The 24,121-nt window shown below is 38.0% G+C and overlaps 2 protein-coding genes across 4 annotated transcripts in view; one reads left to right on the top strand and one right to left on the bottom strand.

Annotated features, from left to right (window-relative positions):
- Window positions 1–3,412: 3,412 nt before the first annotated feature.
- LOC130166374 (uncharacterized) lies at window positions 3,413–10,190 on the bottom strand. Of its 3 annotated transcripts, XM_056371940.1 has the most exons (12): window positions 9,916–10,189; window positions 9,361–9,509; window positions 9,091–9,247; window positions 8,093–8,479; window positions 7,111–7,392; window positions 6,998–7,021; window positions 6,637–6,738; window positions 6,488–6,518; window positions 6,104–6,153; window positions 5,867–5,901; window positions 5,569–5,635; window positions 3,413–4,575 (listed from the first exon to the last, which is right to left on the bottom strand). In XM_056371940.1, the coding sequence occupies exons 1-11, from the start codon at window positions 9,983–9,985 to the stop codon at window positions 5,579–5,581; spliced, it is 1,344 nt and encodes a 447-aa protein (XP_056227915.1). In that variant the 5' UTR covers window positions 9,986–10,189; the 3' UTR covers window positions 3,413–4,575; window positions 5,569–5,578. The 3 variants fall into 3 exon arrangements, 2 of the variants coding, with proteins under 2 accessions (XP_056227915.1, XP_056227914.1); XM_056371939.1 differs by lacking the exon at window positions 5,569–5,635; XR_008827138.1 differs by lacking the exons at window positions 3,413–4,575; window positions 5,569–5,635 and having other exon boundaries at window positions 5,866–5,901; window positions 6,104–6,197; window positions 9,916–10,190.
- Window positions 10,191–13,657: 3,467 nt separating this feature from the next.
- rab11fip4b (RAB11 family interacting protein 4 (class II) b) overlaps window positions 13,658–24,121 on the top strand; it is a 54,386-nt gene continuing 43,922 nt past the window's right edge. The window contains exons 1-3 of the mRNA XM_056371941.1: window positions 13,658–13,889; window positions 18,364–18,451; window positions 19,836–19,915. Of these exons, the coding sequence (XP_056227916.1) occupies window positions 13,737–13,889; window positions 18,364–18,451; window positions 19,836–19,915 (321 nt within the window). The 5' untranslated portion in view covers window positions 13,658–13,736. The remainder of the gene's footprint in view (window positions 13,890–18,363; window positions 18,452–19,835; window positions 19,916–24,121) is intronic.

Below are 24,121 nucleotides of genomic sequence, written 5' to 3'. Positions count from 1 at the left end.
TTAGTATTTTTATTTTGATATTGCTACTTTTACATAAGAATCTAATACCCCTTCCACCACTATAGTCATATTACCATAGCACTGCAGCCATGGAAAACATACCCTTATGCATGGGCCAGTAGGCCAGTTTCATCTGTCTACACAGTCACAACTCATGCAGCCACTATGTGCTGTATGTGTTTGAAGTTATACACACAGGCCCCCCTCCAGTCTCCAATCAGTGTGTGTGTGTGTGTGTGTGTGTGTGTGTGTGTGTGTGTTGTGTGTGTGTGTGTGTGTGTGTGTGTGTGTGTGTGTTTTTGTGTGTGTGTTCTGTCAACAGAAAATAAAAGAGATTCAGAGATTAGTCATTTTCTTTCCTCACATATGGGCCTTTTGCACATCATAATGCTTGGTGTGGGGGTGTGTTCTGCTACTTTGATGTTGGAAAGAGGAGGGGGGAATAAAATGGCAAAGCTGAGTCACAGAGAATTAACATAAAGCCATGACAGAGAATTTCATGCAGTCTGTTTTTTATTGTATGGTGGGGAGGAGAAGACCCGTGTGTTCTTTTGCTGCAAACACATATCTCCATCTTAACATGAAATTGTCTGTGATTATGTTATTTTGTCAATTACTGTGTCTTAATTATTTTGTTTTCTCATAACAAGTGACATAAACTTATATCTCTGTTCCAAATCACTTGGTATTATTTTTTAGTTGTTCTAACAAAATAAGATCTTTTTAAACTAAGACTCCTTTTCTATTAGACAAATTAAAACAAAAACAACTTCCTATTATAGAGATTGTGGCAATATTCATAACAAGATATTTCCCTGCGCAGCAGCAAGGAGGCATCTGACCTGTACAGCACTTCTCAGACTGTCAGTGATTAAAACCGGAGGTACTTTCAGGCTGTCATTGTTTAACCAGCTTGCTGAAACTGACACTGTCGGAACCTGTAATTCCAGTTTTGGTGAATTTCATGTTTTAAATTAAACTGAATAATACATGGTCTTTGGTTGGGAAAGCTCTACCCTCCGTTTATCTGCCTGTTTTAAAAAGGGACTCTGGAAACACTGATCAAAAACAAGACTGTTTTTACTGTGATGTATATCGGCTTTGTTTTAAGCTGTCGCCACAGTGTTTTGCCATATACAGTATAGTGTTTGCTCTGCAGTCAGTAGGTGAAGAGTGCAAAAAGGTTCAAAGTACCTTTAAATTCTGTGCTCACTTTTCATGCTTTGTATATTTGCCTGAAAAACATTACACTCAATAATTCACATTTGCTCTTGCCCTTGAAACATGAATTATTTCACAAGAATGTCTGAGTGTTCACATGAAGTCACTGAACTGGCCAACCGCTGGCCCCTGAGCTAATTTCTCTGAAATGTTCAGAAAACAAAGTAATAGCATATTTCTTTCTATTGCCACTCAATATAAATCCTTGCTTTAGTGCTGACTTACTAAATTAATGAGGTTCATTGCATCAGATTAAATTAAATTAAAATCAAACGAGCTGCCAAACTGTATATGAAATGCTCACACCTGCCACAGTCTCTGATTTCGGAACACACCTTCACGTTTAGTTTCTGCACACACTCCTTTAGCTAATACATTGGAGACGCAGCACTGGGTGGCATAAAAAAGGGCAATTAACTTGAGTTTCGAGATTTCATAAGTCATTTGATATCGACCTGACTCATGATTCAGCGCGTCACACATGCACACTCAGAAACACACAGGCAGTCTGTTAGAGGCCGGTGTGCTGCGGGTGGAAATGATGACACCACTTAAGTTCATCAGCATGTTGAGCTCACATGACTGAGGGCTCTTATCGTTATTCTGCATCTTATTCAAACAGATCTGCCTAATGCTATAATCTGGGGCTGAATATCTTCACTGTGTGTGCATGTGCTTGTGTGTGACCACACGAGGAGAGTAAACTATGACTCAGACATGAATATAAGTTCGACAAATCAAGCAGACGTTGCAACCCTCATATTCATCGAAGTCTGTCCCCGCATCTCATCCCACTTCTTTTTCTCTTTTTGCAGGAACAAGAAAGGAATAAATACTTCCCCTGTCAGCCACTGATAGAAAGCTCAGTGCTGCTGCTGCTGCTGCTGCTGCTGCGGAGGCCAGTAAAATGTAATAAAACCTTGTACTAAATACAGAGTTAGCTTTCTGCTGCTTCCTGGAATACAGTGACAACCCTTCTCTGCTGAGTTATTGCCCACCATAAAAATAAAAAAAAAAACACACACATAAACAGGTGGGAGGTGTATCTCTCTTATGAGTCCATTTACTTTCTTACTTTCACATAGAACTGAAGTCTCAGCACAATTACTTACAATAATAAAAGAAGAAAAAAAACAAAACAAATACAGATATGAGGGCTCAAACACAATGTCCTCAGGGTTGATGCTTGTCCCAACATCACATGGCACAAAAGTCAGCTGCAGTACTTTTCAGCTGCTGTTGTATTACTGCGGGTACATCATTGACTTTATGCACCATCAGAGTCACATTGTTCCACTGAACACTGCACCTGTTTTGTCATTATATAGGAGACCGGCTTGGTAAATCACACTCTTGGTGTTGCAGGTGTGTTCTTGACTTTCAGATTATACATAAACGGTGCCCTCTGCAGAACATTTAGCAAAACTACAGCAGTCCATTTTCAGTAAGTGTTGCTTGTTGCCTTTTCCCTCACAGTCGCTATACACAGTGTATGTGTGTGCTGTGCACAAACTAAGATACAAGACTAAAGAAGAACAGAGATTTTGCAGTTGGGGAACCTCAGTCTGAATTGCAAAATTATCATTTTTTATCAGAAGGTTATTTATAACCTTATTTAATTCAACTGAAAAAAAACAGAAAATTGGGAAAACTCAAAAATCCAATGCAGCAACATTGAGTAAGATTTTGAGTATGATGATTTTAATCTTTTCGATGTAGGGTTTGAGTTTATCCAATGTAGGATTTTATGTCTGTTACTCAATTTTCTTTGTCATCTATTTTACCTTATCAAGCCTCATCCGTCACAGACAGCCCAAGAAGCTTGCTTCTCATTATGACTCTGTGACTCAAGTGTGTTTCATCAGAAGGGTTCAGGAATTGTCGAAAGTACACACAGTGCCTGTCTTCATCATGGTTTGCATTGCTTTGATTTTGACCATCTGACCCCCTGAGACGTGTATAAAAAGACACATTACAACCTCCATCATGTAACTTATTTTTGTAACATTTATGCAATGCATGCTGGGAGGTACATGCAAATAAGCTGCCAAAGCTTTTAAAGGACTTAAACTGATGAGTTAATTGAATGATCCTTTAGCCATTCAGTCAACTGAACTCATGATTTTAAGCTCTGACAGTGATAGCTAATTAAACAACTTCAACTTGAAGCTGGCAAACGTATCTAATTACACTCAGTTTGTTAAAAAAAGTTTATTTAATATAAAATACAATGATTTTACACTGCAAAGGATAATGTAAACGCAGAGTGAAAAAAGGGTTTCCTACAAACAAAACAAAAGAACTTTCTCACTTTGAAATGAATCACGTCACACACCATCACAAATCGCAGTCTCAGATTGAGATTATAAATTATATCACTTTCCTTGAAACAAGAGAATTTGATTTGTTTGGTACAAATCAATTTTTTACTTCAAATTTTGACAATAAAGTTTTTCAGGCCAGCAACAACAACATGTAATTGTTATTTAGTAATTAGTTTGCATGTGTGTATTTATGTGTGTATGTAAGTTGGTATGTATGCAACAGATCTGTAACATGTATGTTTATATCACTATTCTGCTGTTTTACATATATTTGACTTTGTATGTTTTTTGTCTGTTTGTTTTTTTGTTCATTTTTTCCTCTGGTTTTGAAACAGTAAGTGCTATATAAATTTTAAAAAAACTTTAATAACTTCAAGAAAAAAAAAACAATGATCAAGCCACGTGTAAATGTACATACTTTACATAATGTTGATGGCGCTGGAATGACCTGCAAACGTACAAATAGCACTGTGAAATAATTTGAAATATTAGTTAAGCCATAACTGTTAGACGGGTTGATTATTTGACTTCACATGACAAAGTTAATTCAGCAGCTAATATAAAATTCCATGACATGTGGGCAAACTCCATCTGCCGATGAAGATCCTCTGGTGTAGCTGAAAGCCCCAGAGCAGCTGCTAAATGGACCTCGAGGAGAGATGTTTTTGTCACCTGCTTTTTCCAAGGTCAAGAATAATTATTCATAATAATAATCCTAGTAAAATCTGTATCTAAATGATCTTTTTCAGTTACATGAAAGATCAGACATCAAACATCACATCCCGTCGAACTGTTCAATTTTACTGCTGCGCATGGAATAGGAACTTAGGAAACAGCTTCTTCCTGTCCAGCTGTGCAACTCCAACTGATGCTACCCGGATAAGCTGTGATTTAGTATAAACACTCACACGAAGTAGGGGGAGAGAGAGAGAGAGAGACAACAAAAGAACAAACATTTCTAATGGAACGTGGAGAAAGAGTTCGATAATGGAGATCTGGAGGCTGTCTCGGTGTCCCCATTGGCCCAGTCCTGCACATAAGTAAACACAAACACAAACACAAACACACACAGATAAGCTATTAAAGACCTCAGCTTGTCATTTCCTGTGGCATAGTCTATATCCTACCACTGCTTTCACTGTTAAATATGTTTTCCTGTCACACCGTTCCTAAATACAGCACATCAGTCTCAAGCATGATCGTTTTGTAAATGATAATCTTTTAATATTAGTAATAAATAACAGTAAAGAATCTACTAACTATTATTTAAATGAAGCTGTAGGAAAAGTTGAATAAGGAGGAATCTTTTGTCTTGCATTCTCCCCTAATTTCTCTAAGGGTGATTTCCTGCTGTAGCTGTCTGCTTTCACTTCTGCTCTCCCACACTGTCAGAGTTCCTACATGCACTATTTCAGACATCACCATGTCTGATCTTTCTGTCCATGCTCCACCAGCCTTCATCAGTCCTTGGAAGTTGTTCTTTTTGACATATGTGTAATTCTGTCATCTGCCTTTCAGATCTATCACAAACATCTTTCTGTGTTGCTCACCTCAATAGATATTTTTATATGCAGTAAAATGAGGCACGATTATACTTTAAAGAATAGAGGTAATTCTTGATGAAATTAATGTTCTTTAAGTAGAAAATATGAGACGATCACTCTCACTGCTAAGCACGACACATCTGATATCAATTATTCATTTTCTGTTGTGGCTGGTTGATGACGGCCGGTTAGTTTTTGTGTAAGCCGGTGATGACGGCGTCCTGCCCTCCTGAGGTGGAAGCTCAGTAAGAATGCACAGAGAGAAAGAGCGAGCCTGCAGAGAGCCTCTAGTCTAATGAGAGCCCATCATCAGGCTAATTAATGAAAGTGATTACAACTAATGAGAGGCGGACCCAAACACTGCACACTACTACTAATGAGGAATATGTGTGGGCTTGAACTGATCGTGTGTTTGGTGATTGGCAGTGTGTGTGTATATGTGTATGAGTGTGTATATATGTGTATGAGTGTGTGCTTACAGCAAAGGGATCAGGGAAGTTCACAACTGTGTCTGACGGTGAACTTACAGCAGAAACATAGAGGCAGCTGAAATACCAGAAATACCAAAAGAAAGAGGCAGACTAATGTCAGAGAGATGAAGACTGAATCAAGTCTCCTATGAAGTTTGCTTAAGACGTAAATCTCAAAATACTGGTATGTAAAGTTAAATATGAGGCACAAAAGTAAAAGGAAGCTATTGCAAGCTTACTCATAACCGATAAATCATCCAAGTATTTTTAGTAGCCATTGGCAATCAGGGTTTTGATTCATATTTACCTGAGAGGTGAAGCTTGAACACCCATGTGAAAGTTCTGTAAAAACAACAAGTAGGTGCAATAACAATCAGTCATTTGTATATCTGTTTCTCTTTACTTGGAATTTTGCACAACTATTAAAATATCCTGGAGGAAATAAGAGGAATCTGTTTTTTTTTTTTTGTTTTGTTTTTTTTTAAAGAATTAAAGTAGCTACAAATCCAGAGGAGGAGGTGTACTTCTGAAGAGAAGAACTCACCACCATCAGGGTCCATAGCATTGCCTTGAGCCCACAATGGTGTATCCAGTCTGAGACAGTTCAACACAGCAGACGATCATATACCTATGCTGCACTGCAGTAATGCATTTCATGTACCAAGTTATAAGAAAATCAGCTTGATAACAATGTAAAGGCAAGCTTATACTGTTAAATGCTGGGTATTCGTATGATTAATAAAGATATATCAATCATCTCTGCAAGACATTATAGATTTTAAAACTATAACATATTTAATTCTCAGCGATTATAAATGAAGGCCTGTAAAACATTCTTACAGTCTAATAAATCAAACTTAAGAGAAAAAATTATTCTGTATTGATAAATATATTTATCATCTGATTGTCGAAATTGCTTTTACAATACCTTTTGTTCTTTTTCTCAGCTGCTGCGTTTTCTGTTTGAAGGAGAGTGAAAAAAGAAGTGAGTGGGGAAATAATATGTTTCACAAAGGAAGGCTTTCGTAGTGGTGTAGATGTATTAGTGCAAAAAGCAGAGATTCATGTGTGAAATACCTTTCCTGAGCGCCAACAGAACCACGAGTAACACTAAACAGAGGAATAATAACACAGCAGCGAAAGAGCCCAGTACAAGAGGCCAGTCCACACCTGACAAATCTGCAGACATCACATAGGCATTATTGTCAGGTACAAAAAGGATTGTAAGATATAAAACTTTTTTTTGTTTTGTTCAGGACCACTGTAGTAGTTCAGTAGTTGTACTTAAAGTGTTCAGTAATGAATTCCCTTGCACCTCAGACAGTCGTGATATATTTTAATAAAGTCTGCTTAATCTTTTGGCTTTTACTTCCTGAAACTTAAAATCCCCATGAAAGAAAACCCCTAATGAAATAATGACATGATATATTAGGCCTACCTAATGATGAGGGAAGGGAAATTCCTGAAAGACGAGAAAAGAAGCAATCAGCCACATTTTTGCAAAAACTTCTGACCACACCAAACACATACTGTATGAGCCTAGATCTGTACCTCCGGTTACAGCCAGAGGGTGGCTGAGCTCAGAATCGCTCCATTTCTTTCCCAGAAGAACCCTGTACCGGCATTCGTATGAAACCACAAGAGTTTCCTGGACAGGCACTGGGAAAGTGGCCTGATGGTGGATCACTTTGGCATGGTGAGTGGCAATGGGATCTTCATTATCTGCCAGGTAGAGGTAGAACACAGCAGCAGGGTATGCAGGAGACCCTGTGCAGATCAAATGCCAAACGTCTGTCTGCTGTTGGAGAACAAGAGTGGGCAGTGGGAGCAAATCTGGCAACAGATAAAACCAGAGGAAACGTGAAAAGTACAGCCATGAAAAAAAAAAAATGTTCCTAGGTAACATAAATAAGTTGCTTCAACTAGAGCTGAAACAATTGTTCAATGAATCATTAAGTTAATGGGCAGAAAAAGAATCTGCAATAATCATAATAATCGATTAATCATTTAAGTCATTTTTAAAGTAATGATACAAGAATATTCGCCAGTTAAAGCTTCTCAAATCATTCAACTTGGCCTTAGTGAAACTGATGGAGGGCGGTTTTCAGTATTGTTTGACATTTTCTAGACCAAATGATTTATTGATTAATGAAGAAAATAATCAAAATATAATCTTTATTTGATGCCCGAGTACATTTTCCAAATTTTTGGTAAACACTGTAATAATTTCCATCAAATTCTGATGACAAAAGCCAACAATCACCTTTTTTTGCAAATTGTCCATGCATACAGTGATTAATCCAGTTGCTGGATTGTTTTTGCTTGTTTTTTTTTACAGTCATTATAATAGCAGTAAAAACACTGCCTTACACACTATAGCGAGACAATGTCATTTTTTTAATCAATAAAGTAATAGAAGAATAAAATAATAGAATAAATCTTTACTAAAACATTTAGTCAGTGAATTAACAGAAGAAAGTTCAACCGGGATGCTGTTGGAAGTGAATTGAAAAGTTATCTGGGACATCCTCACCTGTGACTGTGACTTGAACCACGTTGCTAACAGTTGAATTAACCAGTCGCCTTTTTTTGGTGATCTGGTAGATGCAGGTATACTCTCCCTCCTCTTCTCCCCTCACTGGCCCCACAGTAAAGACTCCTGGCTGAAGTTCAGGTCTTGATACCTGACTGGCCTGAGGCTGGGGTATAATAGATGTGGTACCTGTGAGCTCAGCAGTCTTCAGCAAAAGGAAGGTGTCTGGTTTGTTGTTGTAGTCAGACTGGGACTGAGTCTGAGATGAAAGATCAGGGACTGAGCAGCTGAAGGTCAGCATGTCCCCACGTTTTACCACACCAGTAGACGGCTCCATGGACAAGACTGGAGAAGGGAAAGAGGGTATGGGGCGAGTTGGGGCAGTTTCTGGGGAAGTACAAATAAGGAGAGGAGAAGGAGACAGTTATCTACATATTCTTTCTCATTATTTTTACAGATCATCCATTGGCACATAAATCATGTAAAACCTAAAATGATGCTGTGAACCTTGGTTTGTCGCTGTCGGTAGCCAGACTTCCCTCTGTAACCGTCAACAGTGCAAGCCAGTGCACATTGCGTTTGATGTTTTTTGGGTGGGTGTGTGTGTGTGTGTGTGTGTGTGGTTTCTATATGAAATGCAGGATGTAACTACAGCTACACACCCACAGAACAGAAAACAATAAAAGATCACAGAGAGCACCTGCATGCAGCAGTGTGCTTTAAGAGTTAGAGAGGAGCGGATGTGAGTGTTTATTATTCTATACCACGTGTAGAATTAACCCCTGGCACAGATTGAACAGATCAACTCAAACTTAAATTCCTTTGTTCCTTGTTTAAATGTAAAGCTACAGCCTTGACCTCATCATCTATCTGCTTTGTCCCCTATATGGACCAGTGTCTTGCTTCTTTCCATTTACTAAAATGATGATTTGGGTGATATGAGAAGACCACAGACCAAGATAGTCAAGATACACATCTCTGACAAAAAACATACAAACCTCTTTGCTGCTCCAGTCTCAAATAGGGACTGAATGCACTGTAGCGGCCTCCCTGGTCCTTGTACAGGCAGCAGAACAGTTCACCTGAGTCCATTTCAGGTACCCTGAAGGTGAATTTAACCTCCTCAGTACCAGACTGCAGCTCCTGGGAGTCCACCTACATGAATGAAAAAAAGTACAGGAAAAAAATAAAATCATAGGAACCAAGTGGTAGCCCAAAACACTCAAAAAACCAAACACACATTCTTAAAAAAAGAAAAGAAAAATTACGTTCTCTCTGATCTTGTACAACATGAAGAGAACCCCATGATGACCCTCTGGGACCTTGCAGATCAGGGTCACTGAGTCCTTTGACCTTAAGGAGATGTTCAGGGTAGGTGCCGGAAGAGTGGGAGAGGAAGTGGAAGCAGAAAGTCTTCCTGGACACGAGAGAGAAAGGTGTGACATACAGCAGGAATCAGTTGAGTTTCACAAATTTCTCACGAGATGAGCAACAGCGCAGCAGATGTGTCAAAACGCTACTGCAGCTGCTACATGTGGTGATGCTCACTTTGTACCAAACTGATGATTGCAGCTGCTGAGGAATTAAAATTGGGGCAGGAAATTAGAAATAGAGCCTGTAAATCAGATATTAAGTAAATTTAACATAAACAGACAGAATTGAACTATTGTTTGCTTCTTCTACATGCCAAAAGAAATCGATTAAAAAAAATCAGCAAATTCATAGTTCTCCTGAAATGTATTCTTTTTTTTTTGTTTTGTTTTTGGACAAAACAAAGGAAATAATGATGACAAGATTGTATTTAGAATAATGTTTATACTTACCCCAAAGTTGTAGAGGAGTAAATATCAGAGTATATATCCAAAGTGATCGTCCACCACTGACAACCTGCATCTTTGACACAAGAATCAGACTGGCTGAAGTATGAAAGCACTTACAAGCACAAGCTGCTCCTCTCTCTCTCTCTCCCTCTCTCTCTCTCTCCTCTCTCTCACTCTCTTCCTCTCCCTCTCTCTCTCTGTTTTCTTAATACATACGACATCCTCTTAAAGAAAACGATGGGGGTAGTCAAACCTGTAAACACATTTCCTTTTTTGGAACTGCTCGGATGTGAACGGTATGATGAATATAAATAGGAGGCCTAAGTGTCACTAACCCACATATGAAAATGTTACAGCATCAGCACATTAATGGAGACTTAGAATAACCAGTATTCCACACCATGTCATCTGCTGCCGTTAAGACGTTATAGTTGTGCTTGACAATAAACAGTTTTTTTTTAGGGTCAAATATGTCTGTTGTCATCTTTATTGAATTAAAGTTATGTTGTAATTCAACATCAGAATGATGTTACCCATCACATTAGTACATTCATTTCTTGAAATTAATATATGATGTTCAATTCTAGGATTCGTCTTTCTATGATACAATAAAAATGGAGGAAGTGTTAGTTTGTTTTCAACTGTTTGAGTCAAGAATGCTATTATGATGAAGTGCTTGTAGCATAGAGTCTATAAGATTATCATACATATTGTATTAGAAATACTGTCATAGTGCTAATATTGTAATTTTATTGTTTGTTGCTTGTGCAAATAAAGACTAAATACTTAATGCAGAATACCACATGTTCAACAAACTTATAAATACAGTTCTATTGGGAATTTTATAAAAATCCTGATCTCATTTTGTATTCACAGAGATGGCCTGCATCTCCCCTAAACACAATACATGGATATTTTTTGGTACATTTTATGCATTTCAAAGAAAAGTTTGATCGAGTCTGGGCAAAAGCCTCATTTTCATTATGCAAAAAATAAGTGGGCATTAAAGTGTGGGAAAAGTTTGTAGCAGACACATCTGGAGATGATGGCAAAAAAGAGAGATTTGATAATAGTGACCAAGAATTAGGTCACTGTAAGATAGAACAAGATGTTTATAAACTGTATCAACAACTCCAAACTCCAAGCTTAAATCTCCGTGAAGCAGAAGAAGTTTAGTTTTTCTAACCGAGGGACTGACACTCTAGCCCAAGGGACAATTAAAGGGCATGTTATACATTTAATTTTAAATTAATCTCAAAATTGTAAATCCTTCTTTCCATATTACTCTGGAAAGACTCATGTTTCATTATCATTCATCTAATGGAAGACTAAGTCGGGGTAAGTCATAAAAAACCTTCCGAGGTGCAGGTTCTTGATCGTACCCTGACACTTTTTCTTTAAGAGCCACTGTTTATAAAAAAAAAAAAAAAAAGAGCTCAGAGGAAACTCAACAACAACTCAACTGCAACAACATTTTAAAACCATTTAAAACCATTAAAAACACATCACCTGCATTTCAGCCTTTAAGGAACGGGGGGTTAGCAGGACGACATTAAAAATATGATAGTGTTTTTCTGAGAAAGAGGAAGCGTTATCCTGGTCTAAAAATCCAACCTCTGAGTCATTTTCCTTAGCAAAATGCAAAATTCCCCCATTTTAACCATGAAGTTTCCACGAGGCTGTAAATGAAGAGATGAGTTTCTCTCCCTCCTGTACTTTTCATGTGATCCAGAAACTGCGGGTTTCTATTCCTCCAGCTAATTAACAACATTCACCTTCCATCCTGGGTGTAAAACTGTCTCTGATAAGATGCTAAAATTAAAGTGTCATGGGGCCAGGTTGAGAAATACTGCCATGTATGCACAAATGGCTAAAACGTGCAGCCAGAGGAGGAAGAATTCAAAAACACTCTAAGGTTAGTTCTGTAAAATGCATGCATGTCCTCTTTCATTTTCCAGAAAAAAAGTTCACTGGTTTTTACACATAAATCCCCGTCACATGCAGCTGTTGTTTTTCTCTCTTGACATCAAAACAACTTCAACTGAAACAACTAAAGAGGTAGTATAGGATATTTGTTAGGACAGGATTAATTGTGTCAAACTGTTGTTAAGAGCAGGTCTGGAGGAGGAGCTTATCACAGGCTATAAAGAGGATTGAGTTCAGGTGCGAGCTGTTGTGCAGCAGAAACCTGGGCTCTCTCCTTGCAACAAATGTTTGCCTGAGTACAAATGTGAGTTCCTTTGTTCTTAAGGCCTTGCAGTATTTTGCCTGAGATGATATGTTAAAGATAGCATGTTCTAGTTGTTATAAATTGTGTGACACTTGATAATCTTACATATTTTCCTTGATGATTTATATTTTCTGTTTAGATTTTTATTTTTAAAGTAATCGATTGTTGTCCACCTTCATTGCCTAGACTCGCTACCACTTGTATTAACCTGAAAGAATGCAATAGACTACAATTGGATTGTATTGGAGTTCTCCTGGTGTCTCATTGTGCCTGACTGCACACCCAGTGTTCAACATATTACCTGGAAGTCAGCTTAATGTCAAGCATCTTTTACACAAACCATTTTCATAATCCAAAGAGTGAGATTTAGTACGAAATGCATAAGTATTGCCCCAGTAAGAAGCATATCGTCACCAACACTGTATAGCTCAGTCAAAAATAAATCGGTGTGGGTAAGGAGGCACTGTCACACTTTTCTTCTGACTGTTACAGAGTGGGTTCACCAGGTGGTAATTCATTGGTGGTTTTACTGCACTGTATCCACTAAAGCCAAACTGGGACAAAGCAGTAAGGCTGAAGGACACCAAGAGCGGAAAAGAAAAAAACAATTTATTTACATTTAAAGTTGGAATTAAAGTAAAATAATTCACGAAATACAAAAATAGGAAAACTACATAAAATTTGCTCCTTAGACTTGAATTGAGGTCAACTAAACACACAGCAATCCACTGTGTAGCTAATGCATTCAAAGCTGTAGGGAGGTGTGCTCATCTGCACAAAAGGTCTTAATGACTGCAGGCAATGAACAAGCTTAAACAACTTGGAAAGAGGCAGGAGCACATTTGACAGTTATGCACCGCAAACTTTATTCTATGAGATGGTTGTTTTTTTGTTTTTTTGGCACAAGTGTTTTCTTCAGAGCTTAAAAACTAAAACAAATCACATCCTATATAAAGCTTCCAGGGATGTGCAAGAAAGGCTATTTAAAAATGACAATTACAATGAATAAAATCTTAGGACTCTATACACACATGTAGAAAACACAGTTCATATGTCCTTCAACCAACCATATTGTGCATATTGTTTTTCTGTAGGAGCTTTACCCCAGCTCTGAAGAAGTCACACTTATATATGGAAACATCAGTGCATGGAATAAAATCTGTGCTGCATAACATTAACTTACCCAAGCCTCTTTTTATGCATGCTCACTTCCAAAAAACAAATAGCAATGTAGTAAAATATGTTTAGCTCTAATTCCTGACTTGTCCACCCTAAACTCACTGTAGCAATTTTCTAGCAGCGTTGGTTGCTATGGCAGCACTGCAAACACTTCACAGAAGATGGAAAAAGTGATGACAAACTGAGTAGGAGGTGAAGGAAAAGTTGATGTAATGCAGAGCACTGCTCTGTGTTTTTACTCCAGCCTTTCGTTTGTCCTCAGCATCACTTCTCCTCTCGCGCGCAGCAGCATCCACGAGCTCTTGTGTCACGCGCACACTCCGAGCGGTTTCCATAAAATACGGTGCTACCGTGGGTCACGTCGGGGTAAAAGAGCCTGATATATAAAAAAAAAAAATAGTGAGTCAATAAAGGGATGGATGAAGACTTTATACCTGAGTCGGAATATTTGCTGACATTTGTGAGGAGAATGAAAGCGGTGTTTGACGTTTGTGATGAGGACTCAGACGGTTTTATTCGCCCTGAACACTTGGTGCAGCTGGGGTCTCAGTTTGGGCAAAGAAAGCAGGTGAGAATACATGAAGTTGGACCTTTCCAAAAAATGTATATTTTGCTGTTCATGACTCGCTCGTCTGACTTTTACTAGAACTAGAACTATACCTTCTCCCTTCGTGGATTAAGGTGCTATTGGCAACCGAGTAACACTGGAAAACAGACATTACCAGACACCCTCATTATTTTCAGACTCATCCTAATAGGCTCCTATACTGTATCTTGCCTCGTGAAAAGATAATTACAAGCTTTCACGTTGTTATGCGATTAAAAAAAACGTATGCGAAGTTCCACTTTTTATTTTTTGACACACGAGAGGCTAATTGGGTAGAGCTCAGCTGGTCCATACTGTTGCAGTGGAGGTTCCTAATTAAAGTTTTCCAGCCAAAGCAGAAAATAGTTTTTGCTCCTTTAGCAATGTAACCAGCAGTGGGAACACTGGAAGTATGTAAGACAATCCAGCAAAACAGTCTTACCTGTCTGACCAGGAATTTAGATGTGGAAGAAGATAGGTAAGTTTTACTGGAGCAGTGCAGGAAAGTGATGTTCACTGGCAACTGTCTCGTGGAAATATTCACTTTTAACATTTTTCCAAACATTTTAATTAAAAATGCTGAAAATCAGAGAATTTGCATTACTTAACTGATGTGGTAAGTCGGTTACAAATCATTATCTATTCGATTTGATTGACAGAATCCTATAATACACTAGAGCAATAAGAAAATTAGTATTCAGCATATTGAAATGTAAATTGTGCCAACTGGCCACCTGCACCCACAATCCAACCTTGAAGGATTTGGTTTTGTTGTGTTTACCTGAAATCTGCTATAATTTTATACGGTCTCTCAGAAAACAGACACCCACCTGTTGTTGCTAGAGCTCCAGAGAGAGGTCCAAGAGAGATGTAAAACTACACTGAGATTGTTTTTTTTTTGTTTACAAATATATCCTCTAATGGATATCAAATAAAACATTGGAAAAGTGTAAAATATGGGACATTTAAGGTAATGTATGTCTTCATTATATGGTTTTTCCACCAGAGAACACTGACAATTTCATGACACAGCTCCAGCCTCTTGTTTCCATACACAGGACAAGCATTTAGAAAAGGTTTAGTGGACAGATGGTGCACTTTTTAATTATATAATGACATCCATAGGTGGGTCTATCACCAAAGTGGTCACACAAACTTTATGTCTTTGTCAAATCCTTGCTTGGAGGTTGTGGCCAAGAAAGGAAAGATTTCTTTTTCAGCAACTGTTGTTGAGGAGCCCGTGAGCAACTTTGTAAATCTCTGGTACAGTTGTGGTAGTATTTGGATGCTGTCATTATTAGTAACCAAACGAGTATGATACTTAAGAACACAAAAGGAGGCCTACAATCTGTTAGTGCTGGGTAATGAGTTTAAAAAATCTGTCATATTTCACTTGACTTTTTCTGAGAGGCCTTTATTAAGATGCTGTTTTTATTTGATTGGGGATATTTTGCATTTGAATTTCAGTTTCATCATGAAAGACATGCCCACAAAACAAAGAAGAAAAACTATTTGATTCAAAGAGTTTAGTGTGTGATGAATAAGGAATGTTATTGGTTGCATTTTAGATGTTTTTTTTCCTTCATTACATGTCCCACTGGATGTCCCTCAGACCTCTGGGTCTCGCTGCATGTCAGGGTAGTTGTCATTGATTGGCTCCCCAGTGTTGCGTTGCTCATCAGCGGGAACATTGTGGAGGCACTGATTAGCTCCTGGGGGAAGCTTTTCATTGGCCTGGGAGATCGGTTCATTGGATGAAGTGGATGTAATTTATAACTCAAGGACCTACATGTAGATCCTGTACAGAACAATACATTTTACACTCTACAGTTCAGTGAATTACCAGGTATAGCTTCTTATTTATTTGTAATCAGTATAAAATAAGGTAACTTTGTATTGTATAATGCACACACAAAAAAACATCTGTTTTATGATGAACACATGACCCACATAAGATTGTGTACAGAAAATCAAACACTACATCTATTTTGTTCAGTTTTTATTTTCAAATTAAGCTCAACTGCATATGTTGCCCTTTCATGTCATTGTCCTGTATGAGCAAATCCCACAGGCTGCTTAGTGACAACCTGACCTACTAATGTATACACTGGGTGACACTCTCCCAACTGTAGTCACATGCAAACCTGCACACACTCCCATAATCCTTCAGTTTTCTCCTCTGACCTCTTTTCTTTCCCCTTCACTTTGTCCTTGAAACCTACAAGGATAAATCAGAGGCAATTATCTAGGCTGTCAACGGTTTTGAACAGGACTAGCTGAATTACACAAATCTTTTAAAATTGGGTTTGATCCAAATAGATTACCTTGATTTAAGTCGTCCAGTGACCTCATTTCAAAACACCTTAAAATGCTTCAAGAGTACTACTATACATGTTTCTCAGTTACCAGGGCAATGGTTGCTAAGGTATGAGATGACAGAGTGTGTACAATAAAAATTATTCCTGATAAAGGTTTTCTGTAGTAACACATTTCTCTTTCATCTTATCCTGGTTGTTTTTCTAGTTCTACATCTACCTCTCGAAGTTGAAGCATCAGGATCTGACCAAAGTAGCTTTTTTTTAACCTGGGAAAACAGAAGTTGTTTTCATTTCAGCCTCAAACTTTAGCTAAAATTAGGGTTGTTAAAATTGAAACAGCTGTGGGTAGCTTGCAAAAAGTAAAATGCATTATGCAGCTATGGTACAGAGTGCTTAACAGCTGCACCCCTCCTCAGTGAAGTGGATCTGAAAGGATCATGAGGGATGGGTTATCCTTATCCATGCTTTGGCTACCTTCATTAGGCTGTACAAAAGTGTGATGTCCCTGTGACTTCAGTCTTGGTTCAAGTTGAAAGTTATTTTTATATAGTTACCAGCTGCGACAGGTAGTGATGGGAATCGAGAAACGGATCCAGTTTAAAACCGGTTTCAAATTGTCTGGACCATCGGAATCGTATGCCTTCGAGCTTATCAATTCCTTTTATTGAGGCCTGCAAGTTTTTCGGAGCCGGGCAGGCCTATACGCCGCCGACGCAAATGTTGCGTAGACTTCCGCAAATTACGCAAGGTCCCCGAATCCCCCTCGTATTACAGTGGGTGCCAATGTTTACAACTTTGAGGAGAGGATTAGGCGGAACTATCCTTCTGGTAACGAAAAGAGAAAAAAGCATCTTGAGTGAATTGCAGGAACAGCAATCAGGTAAAGTCAGCAAATAACTGTAACGTTAAGGTGCTAGCTTGTTGTGCATCCCTCTCTAGTCCGTCTTTCCCGCTAAACAAGACTTAGAGTGAAGTTAGAGTGAAACAACCATATATTAGGTCTGATATACGCCAACAGGAAACGGTATTTAAAAACAGCAGGTGCGAACGATAACCTCGTCGCGCATGAACACGCGTTCACATGCGCGTGAAGCAAATAAAAGTTTTCAAAATGTAATGAGCCCCCAGAAGATTATCTGTCCATTCTGGACGTCTGTGCAGCAACATCAGACCAGAATATAAATTTTGCAGATTTGATATTGCTTAATGTTATAAGCAGATTGCCATGAATTTCCTGGGCACAAATGAATGTAGTCATTAAAATCAACCATATTGATTTTGATAGCATTGTGTCATATAATAAACATTGCATCAACTTTGTCTTATTTTGAAGATGAAGAAGATAAACTATTGTCATTTAGATATTTATTGTTGGGATTATAACATTTTGGTATCTCGTGATCCTTTGTGTGTCATACCATCACTACAACATAAATTATTTTCCTCTGTGATCATGGAATACATACTTAGCTATGTTTTTTGAAAGACATTACAGTGTTTGATGCACGACTAATGAAAAGAGAGGATAGATGCAGCATGATCACCAGCATTTCTGTAGATGAAAGCCTTTGGGCAATATTGAAAGTGTGGAGTCATGTATTGATAACTGGTTTGTACTTATCAGCCAACTCTCTGTCTGGGAAACCAAATGGTGCAAGATGTGGGAGCTGCAGATCTGCATTAAGATAAACACACAAAACACATCCACGTGTAAATACATGTTCAAATGGCTCACGGTTGGTTTGAATAGACTTGATAGGTTATTTTTCAGCCGTCTACTGACATCAGTTAGATACCGGGGTTTTAGTACTTATTGTAGTCAGTTTTTCACAGCACAGAAAGAGTTGCCATGGGAAGAGAAGCACAGGTGTAACTAATAACACTTAACGACAGCTCCATGTTGTTAATCACACCTGTGCTTTTCCTGTTGTGGCATATGTGCTTATATTCAAAACCTCCTTTTCTCCAGCTTGCACAGAAAACAATTCTTTTTGTATCACTTGTGCTGTATAATACTGATTATTTTGGACCACATGCAGTTTTGGCATAATGGATACTAAAAGATTAATTTGCATGACATCAGACAACAGACATAGGGAGCAGAATAATCTTTATGTTTTCTCCATACTTTTCCACAGGTGAAGAGATTGGCCAAATGTCTGGACCCCGACTCTCATGGGAGGATCAACTTCAAAGACTTCTGCCGCGGTGTGCTCGCCATGAAAGGTTAGAATGAGCTCAAATATAGCACCTGATGGTCTACACGTTTTTTGTGTTTAAATATGTGTGCATATTTATTTAACATACTAGTATTAATACTTGTATATTATACTGGAAACAAATCATGAAAAAGGAATCTAGTCACAGTATAGAGAATTAATGGCTTAATGCTAAACTATGCCTTAAAACAATCAAAATGTGCTTTTGCTGCGGTACTAAGCAGTGTCAGTGCATTTTCAGCACTGGAATCATTCTATAGTGTCTGAATACAAGCTCCTGAGCAGGCACTTATAGTGAAAAGTGGTTTTCTGTGGAGTCACATCTGTCTTTGATTTGCTATGTGGCCAAAATTGCTTCAGTGCACATGTGATTGATGGCTGTATCCATGTTGGGATGGTATTTAATCTGAACCAAACTTCCACACTCTTTTTTTTATAGTTTTCTTTGTATTCTACACAGTCTGAGTGTCTCTGCATAACCAGTTCAGCGAATGCACTATAGTTGACCAAGGCCAAACAGGTCAAAGGAAAGGACAGAGCCTGAGTATTATATATATAAGTTAGAGTGGAACAAACTGGGTTTATGTGCCATTAATAAGATATTTATTTAATGCTGTGCAGATAGAAACATCTCCAAATAAATGATGATGTTGCTCTGTAATTGCTGGATGTGTTAATAAGCAACTGTTTGAAAAAAGCATATCAGCTGAAAAGGTGATGATATGTCTGTTGTGTTCACAACTTGTTCTCTCTGCTCTCAAATGGCCAAAGAAATCAGTTCTAGCTGGCCTTTCATTTTACACGTCAGTTTAATGTATCTTAACTTCATATCAACTATGTAATCCCTCCCCTTATTACAACTTTTCAACAGTTTTCCTGTGTTTCTCTCAACAGATCTGGCTTATCTTTAATAATAGAGTGGCTTTATAAATTACAAAAGTTACTGCAAGTTTGTGTTTTTGGCCTGATATTTACCCAATGTTTTTCAAGTGTTTGGACATATCAGAAGCTAATCCTCTAATTCTCTAAATAGCACAGTAGAGTCTGGTTGTTGGGACTTTTGAAAGGTTTGCAGGTGTTAAGGTGTTAAAAATTGAACCGAATTTTACCACTAGCCTCTGCCAGTATAGGATTCTTTTAACATGCGGCAAGATCTTCCTTTTTTATTGTACATTTTCCATTTGTATTGAGGTGAATAACATAAAATACATACATAAATTGAAAGCCCACTACTTTACAACACTACAGTAGCGAGAACACCAGTACATTATCCATAACGAATACAGAATACACAAATATGTATTCACAATATATGATGTATTCAGCATCTTATACAGGAAACTATTGCAGAAGCAGACTGAGATGAGTCATGGATGTTTTTCTCTTTTCAGGTTGTGTTGGGATCCTTAAGAAGAAAAGTGGGCCGCAGTTCATCACAGGGCCATATGACACAGCTAAGAGTTGCTATCAGGTAACTTTTTAAAGTGGGTAGTCTGTGTTCATGTGTCCTGTATTATAATTTTGCTGGCTCACTGAAATTCCTCACCCTCAACTATTATTTTTCACTTCTAAATTAAGATGATAATCAGGAATTGTCACGTCTCTGCTGATGCTGGATAAATCTAGATCAATATCAGCTCTCCGGTACATGAGGTGAGCTGCAGATTAACTGCAGAACAGACAGAAACTACAGAATGTTCTTGGTAGCTTCCCTGCTCTGCCCTCTGTGTTAGTTTTACAATCCCATTGTGCACATGAAAGCAGTTGTTGGAGTCCCAGTGTGTGTTCTGTGGTTTACACCACAGTTTAGAAGTTATAATATCTGAAATAAATGGCACGAATTGCAATTCCTATGTTAATGACAAAAATGAGAAACCATACAATATTTTTCAGAATTAATGTGCAAATAAATAGAAGAAAATGTGCTAAAAGTTCAGCCTCGATATCCTTAAATATAAGGCCAGTTACCAGTCTTATGGGCAGGTTGATTAATTTGACAAAATGTTATGACAATAACAGCAACAACAATGCCGCAGTAAAGTGAAAATATGTAGCATGTACTACACTATTTTGTCCACTTGGTGGTGGTATTTAGCTGTAGATGTTCACTCTGGCAGCAGAAACATAGAAGACACATTATAGGATATCACTAGAAACACCTCACCCCACCCTGAGTTATAGGATTACATTTCTCTAAATTGTAGGATTTGTGCTTCTAGATGTTTAACAATTGGTTAAATTATCAAATAGATGAACTTCAATGTTAATTTTATTGCCTACTGTGAATATTTCACAAGAATTACATTGATTCTACAATTTATAGTTCAGTTTTTCAGATTTTTTTTTTTTTTTTTTGTAGATGTGGTAATTTGGTTTTATTGTCTCAGTCTTGTCCTATGTCTTTTGCTTGACTCGCTCTCTATCTGACATCAGGGGACATTGAGGTAATTGATCTGTTACATCATTGAGAGGAAAGGTCCCTAGATGTTACATGTGACACATATTTCATAAATTCCTGGCGATGTCTCTTGGGAAATTTGATACTTCAATGTGACTCCCTCAAGCATTAATAAGATGGGTACCTTGCATAGAAAAAAAGTCATATGAACGTCAGCTCATCTTCATAATTTAGAAATAACAGTTGCAGAGTATTCTGTACAATAGTTTGCATCAGTATTTTTTGCGTACCAAATGTTTGATGAGTATAAGGATCTCTTTTCTCTTCAACATTTTCTGTTTTTTTATTTTATTTCAAGTCCAGCTTTAGATTGTTTTTCTGTCAACTTGATGCTACAGGTGAAGGGAAGTTAAGAGTCTCTTCTCTGACATCGTTACAGTATAACATTTCATTGTACCAATGGAGAAGTGCTCTTAAAATATTCACACTGTGTGAAATGCAATACGGTCACTGCCTACTGAGTCTTTCAGCCAATACAGAGCACTTCTCTCTTTTCTGAAAAAGCTGTTTCATTAGTGCACTTCCGTCTGTAACAGGGGTTATAAATGATTGTATGGTAGCAGCCATACCTCATCTCATATTTCAAGTAGAAGTGTGTGTGCTTTTATCCAAGATTACTTTTGACTGCATATCATCTTGTCCATGCGGTGACAGGTAGGTGTGATTTGTAGTGTCAGGTATTGGTTTGGTGGTTTATTTGAATAATAATAATACATTGTGTTTTGACCTTGGAAATGTCTCTTAAATGACTGGGAATGAAAACAACTCCAAGATAAAAAATATGCATGTTTCTGTACCTTTGCAATGTGGAGAAAGACTAATGATAAATAATGCAATGTGTTTTTGCTGCAGGTGTTTTCAGCTGTTAATGATGATACTTCAAATGATAAACTACTGAAAATACTTTTTGAATTTTAGTTAAAGCTTTGACTTTTATTGGACTTTACATTGTCTTTTCTTCAAACACAAACAGGAAGCAGACCTGGCTGGCCCAGGGTGATATGATGCAATATGCAATGTCACAAATCTATTTCTTATCTATTATAACTTAATGGCAATGTAGATTTTATGTTTTTATATATATTTTTGCCTTAATGTAGTAAAGTAATTTGATTTATTGATGATGGAACAGCCAAAAAGAGACACACCTGTCTGATTTATTTATCCATAACCAGTTTTATAATGTTCTGTTTTATTTACCTTATAACAATATACAGTATATTTATCACAATGTGAAATTACAGATACTGTGATAGCTCACAGTAACTGATGGTGATGAAGATGATCAAAATGATGCTGTCGTTTCTGATTAGAATGAAGCTCCTGACAGTGAGGATAATGATATGACATCTTTTCAAAAGGCTAAAGATAAAACATTACATAGCTATGTGAATCTTTTATATGCAGCACATAGACACTTTTGATACTCTTACCCTTGTGCTGTTTGAAGTGATGATAACTCTGATTACAGCTGTTTGGTATGAGAATAACTTGGCCAGTCAGTATACATAATTGATTGGTTTTATGGTCAGGAGCTCTGCCGCTACTCCTGAAATATTTTCTTCTATGTAAAGGATATCTTCTTTTCACCATGTTTCTATGTTATATTGAATTTTTCCCTAGGGTAAAAATACTCTTAACCTGAACTTTTGCATGAGAAAGCAGTCACTGCATTTAGACTGATTTGAAGCTGCAGGCAGTCGATGCTACGGTGTCGGTTTCCAGTACAGAAATACAGAGTGTAATCTGCAGGTACTTCCTCTGTTCCCTCTGTCGGCCTTGGTCTATGCAGAGCTTATCTCATTTTCCTTCAGGATGGTGTTTTCCTCTTGTGGTGGATAGAGATAAAGTGAAACTAATAACTGCTATTTAACCTTCTCACTGATAACAACCACTTTATTAACATCTTTTGAGTCTACTGGAGGTCTTTTGTAAACATCTCATTATCTCATTTTTGCATTAGACAGGCTTCTCTCTCGTTTTGATATGTTGCATATTTTTCTAAATCATATTTATGATCCATAGAAGCCCAGGTATTTGAGGGCCGGTGTGTCCAATTGTGGGAAAGGAGTAAAGTTGTGTTGCCATAGCAAGGAGAGGGAGGAATCCCAGAGCTCCCCAGGGTAGCTCTAAAGAGGTGTGTGTGTGTGTGTGTGTGTGTGGTGTGTGTGTGTGTGTGTGTGTGTGTGTGTGTGTGTGTGTGTGTGTGTGTGTGTGTGTGTGTGTGTGTGTGTGTGTGTGTGTGTGTGTGTGTGTGTGTGTGCGTGTGCGTGTGTGAGAGAGAGAGAGACAGACAGACAGACAGACAGACAGACAGACAGAGAGAGAGAGTGTGTGTGTGTGTGAGAGAGCGTGTGAGATGGGGGAAAAAAAGAGGGAGGATAGGTGAGAAGTGTCTCATTATTTCAAGAGATGGTGTTGTTGAGGATTTATTAGCATGCTCTCTCCTGCTGTTTGAGTTCACACACTTGAATATGTATACACACACACACACACACACACACACCAACACTATACTAGTGAATGCAGGGGAAAGAATCAGCATGGCCAAAGCAGGTGCTGAAATGAATTTTGGCACGTAGAAAAAGACGGATTAAACTGGTGCACTAAGCACCTTTGAGGATGCATACATAGAGTGAGTGTGTGTGTGTGTGTGTGTGGAATGGCTTGGCCTAGATGCTCAGCTCTAGAGTTAAAAAGACAGCGGAAACAATAGGAGAAAGGTAGAAGGCTGTAAATGATATATTCTATGGACTGAAAAGACAGAAAATTAATCTGCAACTTTAAGATACTATTACTGACATTAGTGAAGCATCTCTGATTATAGTTACAGCAGCTGTCAGTGGATATATTGTTCCTCCCAACAGTGTGCACAGACAAATGACAGTGAATAACTTTCCCATGTTAAATGTAACATGAGCTGTTTTTGGCCACTTAGGGGCAGTGCAACAAGCTGTAAACACATAACTGATATGTTAACATCTTATGTATTTGGATTGGTGAACATGTTTGCAAACAGATGCCACATCCAGCGGATGTTGAGCAACATTAGCTTTCAGTTAAAGTAATGACTCTGGCTACCTGCTGAATGTGAGTCCAATAGTCAGTCTCCTTTTAGCTCTGCTTTTGATCTCCACCAACTCCTGAGGGAAATATCTGGCTCATTAGCTTCTAAATGCTCCACTATGTTCACCAGCTAATCTCTAACTTTTCTCTGCT

This window comes from Seriola aureovittata, chromosome 3 (genome assembly GCF_021018895.1).
Source record: "Seriola aureovittata isolate HTS-2021-v1 ecotype China chromosome 3, ASM2101889v1, whole genome shotgun sequence".
NCBI classification, from domain to species: Eukaryota; Metazoa; Chordata; class Actinopteri; order Carangiformes; family Carangidae; genus Seriola; species Seriola aureovittata.
This window is presented reverse-complemented; position numbering and strand designations above follow the sequence as displayed.

Bases quoted from the DNA above. Each gene is read 5' to 3' on its own strand.
- LOC130166374 (XM_056371939.1), bottom strand. From the start codon at position 9,985: ATGCAGGTTGTCAGTGGTGGACGATCACTTTGGATATATACTCTGATA. The intron at 7,022-7,110 runs GTACAGATCTAG...CTCGTCTTTCAG, and splicing joins CCCTCTGGCTGTAACCGGAG to GAATTTCCCTTCCCTCATCA. The intron at 6,519-6,636 runs GTATTTCACACA...TCCTTCAAACAG, and splicing joins TCTGTTGGCGCTCAGGAAAG to AAAACGCAGCAGCTGAGAAA.